Here is a 6,032-nt window from a genome sequence, read left to right on the forward strand (position 1 = left end):
GGATTTTTTTTTGGCAGGCCTGGGCTGGATTCAAACCCACCAGATCGTGTATGTGGCTGGGAGCCTAGCTGCTGTGCTGTAGGTGCTGAACTGATTCAGTTCTTTTTGTTTGTTTGTTTGTATGTTTGTTTGTTTAGCAGGCCCCACGCCAGGTTCAAACCCAGCAGCCCCTGAGTATGTGGCCAGCGCCCTAACCACTGAGATATCGCCTGTAGATTCAGTTCTTTTAAGGATTAAGAATTATAAAGTGGGGGCAGTGCCTATGGCTTGAGGAGTAGGGCACTGGCCCCATATAACGGAGGTGGCGGGTTCAAACCCAGCCCCAGCCAAAAGCTGCAAAGAAAAAAAAAAGAATTACAAGGCTGGTTGTGGTGGCTCGTGCCTATAATGCTAGCATTCTCAGAGGCTGAGGCAGGTGGATTGCCTGAGTTCAGGAGTTACAGACGAGCCTGAGCCAGAGCAAGACCTCGTATCTAAAAACCTAGCTGGACATTGTGGTGGGCACCTATAGTCCCAGCTACTTGGGAGGCTGAGACGAGAAAATAACTTAAGCCCAGAAGTTTGAGGTTACTGTGAGCTGTGATTTCATAGCACTCTACAGAGGGTGACAAAGTGAGACTCTGTCTCAATAAAAATTTTTTTAAAACCCCAAAAGCTGGGCATGGTGACTCAGTCTGTAACCCCAGCACACTGGGAGGCCAAGGCGCGTGGATTCTTTGAGCTCATGAGTTTGAGACCAGCTAAGCAAAAGTGAGATACCGTATCTCTACTAAAAACAGAAAAACTAAGGCAAGAGGATCACTTGAGCCCAAGAATTGGAGGTTGCTGTGAGCTATGACGCCATGGCACTCTACCTGGGGCCACAGCTTGAGACTCTCCTTTCAATAAAAAAACACAACCGGCAGCGCCTGTAGCTCAGTTGGTCGGGTGCCGGTCATATACACCAAGGCTGGCAGGTTTAAACCCAGCCTGGGCCAGCTAAACAACGACAACTACAACCAAAAAAAGTACCTGGCATTGTGGCAGGTGGCTGTAGTCCCAGCTACTTGGGAGGTTGAGATGAGAATTGCTTAAGCCAGTGGTTCTCAACCTTCGTAATACTATGGCCCTTTAATACAGTTCTGTGGGTCACAAGAACCCACAGGAACCTATTAGCTTAAGCCCAAGTGTTCAAGGTTGCTGTGAGCTGTGATGCGACAGCACTCTACCCAGGGTGACAGCTTGAGACTCTGAAAAAAAAAGACGACCAATCTTTTCATCTAGAGGGTAATTTTGTACATTTGGGGGGATGTTCTTTCAGGTATTAGATTTTATGTGTTTTTGTTTCTGTGAGTTAACTCATACAAAATGTAAAGCCTGGAATAGATTAGACAAATGGTTTATCTTTTGGGAGATTCTGTTTTAGGAAAGTAGGATATTTTTTAGAAGCGTAATGAAGTTGCCTTGATATCTAGGTGCTTTTGAAAATATTACTGTGGTGCTTGTTATCTCTTTTCAGCGGGGGAAATGTTATCTGTGGCTGAGCATTTCCTAGAACAGCAGATGCACCCAACAGTGGTGATCAGTGCTTACCGCAAGGCATTGGATGATATGATCAGCACTCTAAAGAAAATCAGGTATTGAGTGGGACCCGAAATGTGTAATATCAAATGTGAAAGACCCAGAAAATTGATCTCTTCTTAGGTAAAAAAGCAACACCAGGCACACCTCTCTAACACACGTGCACACACAGTAGCCTATACTCTGGTGTCATTTTGTGAAAAGGAGAAAGAGTAGTAAAAGTTTAGAAAATTGGCCAGGAGCCCAGGTGTGTTGGCTCATGGCTGTAATCCCAACACTGGTAGGTGGATTGCTTGAGCTCCTGGGTTTGAGAATAGCCCAAGCAAGAGCAGGACCCCATCTTTAAAAAGCCTGTAGCTCAGTGGGTAAGGTGCCAGCCATTTACACTGAGGCAGACAGTTTCAAAACCCGTCCAGGCCTGCTAAACAACAAAGACTGCAACAAAAAAAAGCTGGCGTTGTGGTGGGTACTTATAGTCCCAGCTACTTGGGAGGCTGAGGCAGGACAATTGCTAAAGCCCAAGAGTTTGAGGTTGCTATGGCTTGAGCTCACAGGTTCAAGACCAGCAAGAGCAAGACTTTCTAAAAATAGCTGGGCATTGTGGCAGGCCCAATAGTCCCAGCTGCTCAGGAGGCTGAAGCAAGAGAATTGTTTGAGGTTGCTGTGAGTTATGATGTCATGGCAATCTACCCAGAGCGACCAAGTGAGAGTGTCTCAAAGAAAATGGCAAAAGATCCAAAGTAAACAATACAAAAGCAGCTATTAGCATCAACTCATATTTTGGTTGGGCATGGTGGCTCATGCCTGTAATCCTCATACCTTCGGAGACTGAGGGAGGAGGATCACTTGATGCCAGGAATTCAAGACTACCCTGAGCAATAGCCAGACCCTGTCTCTAAAAAAAAATTTTTTTAATTAGCTAGGTGTCATCTGCAAGCACGTATAGTCGCAGCTAGTCACCCACATAATCCTTACACTGTAGGAGGCTGAAGCTGGAAGGTCATTTGAGTCCAGGAGTTTGAGGTTGTGGTGAACTATGGACGCCCCTGCACTCTAGCCTGGGAACAAAGTATGTTTCTCAAAATATGTTTTTAGGGGAAGTTACAGGGTATTTGTACATTTCCATATTTGGCACTACCATAGGAAATCTAAGTAACATAAGCCTGCCTTCCAAGAGTTTAGATTCTAGTAGGGAGAATAAGAAGTTAGATAACTATAATTATTCGGGACTTAGTATTAAAATGTTCTGCCATTTCGAACATAGCCAATTGAATTCAGTACTCTGATATATGAGGATGTTAGCTGGTAGTTTCCTTAAAGGGCTGGGACTAAAAATGGCTATTCGAATCTGGTAATCAAAGAACTTGCTGTTAGTCTGTATTTGCTACAGCCATTCAATGAAGAGGATATAAAAATGAATTGTAACATACTGCAGTCACAAAAATTAGTGTTTTGAATACAAAGATTTGTTAAAAAAGGCGGATGGATCGCTTGAGCTCACGAGTTGGAGATCAGCCTAAGCAAGAGTGAGCCCCCATCTCTTGGGGTGGGGAGAGCCAGCCAAATGTTATGGCAGGTGTTATACAATGCCCTTTATGTGGCTGGGTCATTGGGTGTGTAAGTAATTCCTTGAGCTTGGTATTGGACTCCCTGCTGTTAGGAGATAGCACAGTAGTATTTGCACACTTAAGGAATGAAGTGTTTGACTCAATTATTTTTATAAAATAAGCTCTGTAGGGATATAGAAATACCAAAAGATTTTTTTGACTGTGTGGTGCTGAATCATCAGAAAGTTTTTCGTTAGCCAGGCATGGCTCATGCTTGTAAACCTAACACTCTGGGAAGCCAACGTGGAAGAATCCCTTGAACTCAGGAATTTGAGACCAGCCTGATCAAGAGCAAGACCCCATCTCTAGTAAAAATAGAAAAACTAACCAGGTGTCGTGGCAGGTACCTCTAGTCCCAGCTACTCGGGAGACTGAGGCAAGAGGATTGCTCAGGCCCAGGAGTTTGAAGTTGCTGTGAGCTGTAATACCATGGAACTCTAGCCAGGGAGACAGAGTGAGATTTTGTCTTTAAAAAAAAAAGAAAAAAGAACTTACTGTGTCAAGCACTGTCTGGAACATTTTATTTTAGATAATACTTTTGGAGTAATTGCCTCTTCCTTAAAATGTATAATTCAGGGCAGCGCCTGTGGCTCAAAGGAGTAGGGTGCCGGCCCTGACCAAAAACTGCAAAAAAAAAAAATGTATAATTAAACAACTATTTAACAATGGCCTATATCTTATATGTTATAAGAGAAATTTTAGCACTGTGTGAAAGTAACCTTGTGAGAAAATAGCACATGCAGACCACGAATACTAGATGCCACACAGTGAATTACAGTGCTATATAGAATTTGGTGTTCAGAATAGATAGTGAGACTGGTTTGATATCAAGAGAGACTCTTACAAATGTCTAGGTATACAAGAAAGTATCACTGTCCTGGCTGGGGGCCTGTAGCTCAGTGGTTAGGGCACCTGCCACATGCTCCAGGGTTGGTGGGTTCGAACCTAGCCCAGGCCTACTAAACAACAACAACATAAAACTTAGCCTGGCGTTATGGTGGGCTCCTGTGGTACCAGCTACTAGGGAAGCTAAGGCAAGAGAATCGCTTAAGCCCAAGAGTGAGACTGTCTTTAAAAAAAAAAACCCGATGAGAGTCGTAAAAGGTGAATTTGTTTAGTTGAAAGTGTAGAGGTTTAGATTATTTTACTGTTCATATAAAGAGGTATTAGACATGGAAACAGATTGCTCAGAGAATTAAGGCACCTTTCAGGGATGGATTTATTGTAATCTTGCTGAAAGGCAAAAGGGTGGGAAAAGATTACTATGGTACGTATACCTTATACTAAAGGTATACGTTTTAGGCTCGGCACCTGTGGCTCAAGCGGCTAAGGTGCCAGCCACATACACCTGAGCTGGCGGGTTTGAATCCAGCCCGGGCCCGCCAAACGACAATGACGGCTGCAACCAACAAATAGCCAGGCGTTGTGGCGGGCACCTGTAGTCCCAGCTACTTGGGAGGCGGAGGCAGGAGAATCGCTTGAGTCCAGGAGATGGAGGTTGTTGTGAGCTGTGATATCACAGCACTCTACCCAGGGTGATAGCTTGAGGCTCTGTCTCAAAAAAAAAAAAAAAAAAAAAGGTATATGTTCTAGTTTCCCACAAAAGAACAGATCCCCACATTCTGCCTCTTGGCCATGGCTCTGATACCAAGACATAGTGAGGGACTTCTTTATTCAATGTGCCTGCTGAGCATATTATTTCATTTTGTCTTCTCTAGTACCCCCGTTGACGTCAATAACCGTGACGTCATGCTGAACATCATCAACAGCTCCATTACTACCAAAGCCATCAGCCGGTGGTCCTCTTTGGCGTGCAACATTGCCCTGGATGCTGTCAAGACTGTACAGTATGAGGAGAATGGTCGGAAGGAAATTGACATCAAAAAATATGCAAGGGTGGAAAAAGTAAATGTTTCTAGTGTGTGCTTTGGAGACAAACTACTTCCTAGTATGAATCATTTCACTTTGGGGGGAAATATTAATAGTTTTAAATCAGAGCAAGATGTCTTATAGAGGCTTGGCGCCTGTAGCACAGTGGTTATGGCACCAGCCACATGCACCAAGGGTGGCAAGTTAGAAACCAGCCCGGACCTGCTAAACAATGACAACTGTAACCTAAAAATAGCCAAGCATTCTAGTGGGAGCCTGTCATCCCAGCTATTTGGGAGGCTGAGGCAAGAGAATTGCTTAAACCCAAGAGTTGGAGGTTGCTGTGAGCTGTGATGCCGCGGCACTCTGCTGAGGGTGACATAGACTGTCTCAAATAAAAGAGTGGCGCCTATGGCTCAGTGAGTAGGGCCCCAGCCCCATATACCAAGGGTGGTGGTTCGAACCCAGCCCTAGTCAAACTGCAACAAAAAAAATCTAAAAAAGATGTCTTTTAGGGCGGCACCTGTGGCTCAAAGGAGTAGGGTGCTGGCCCCATATGCTGGAGGTGGCGGGTTCAAACCCAGCCCCAGCCAAAAAAAAAAATGTCTTCTAGAACTATACTTGATTCCCGGAAAATAAAAACCTATATAAGCTCCCAAAGAGGAATTTTTGAAAGAATTCTATAACCTTCACTGCTATACCTACACAAAATTTATGAGGGCAAGGGAAGGCTTATTGTAAAGCTTTTTTCTAGCTCCTCTTATTTTTTCTGGAGAGGGGAGTCTCACTGTGTTACCCAGGCTGGTCTTGAGCTTCTGGCCTCAAGTGATCTTCCAGCGTTGTTCTTCGAAAGTACTAAGATTATAGGCATGAGCTACCGTACCCAGGCTCTGCTGAATTTTTTTTGGGGGGGGGGCGAGGGAGCGCCTCAAGCTATTACCCTGGGTAGAGTGCTATGGCATCACAGCTCACAGCAACCTCCAACTCTCCAACTCC

General features: G+C 44.6%; 1 protein-coding gene across 1 annotated transcript in view; it reads left to right on the forward strand.

The window, feature by feature from the left end:
* CCT3 (chaperonin containing TCP1 subunit 3) overlaps positions 1-6,032 on the forward strand; it is a 25,292-nt gene that overhangs the window by 8,501 nt on the left and 10,759 nt on the right. The window contains exons 6-7 of the mRNA XM_003795257.2: positions 1,499-1,616; positions 4,886-5,072. Coding sequence (XP_003795305.1) covers positions 1,499-1,616; positions 4,886-5,072 — 305 coding nt within the window. The remainder of the gene's footprint in view (positions 1-1,498; positions 1,617-4,885; positions 5,073-6,032) is intronic.

The sequence above is a fragment of the Otolemur garnettii genome, unplaced genomic scaffold, assembly GCF_000181295.1.
Source record: "Otolemur garnettii isolate 467f Iridium unplaced genomic scaffold, OtoGar3 scaffold00091, whole genome shotgun sequence".
NCBI classification, from domain to species: Eukaryota; Metazoa; Chordata; class Mammalia; order Primates; family Galagidae; genus Otolemur; species Otolemur garnettii.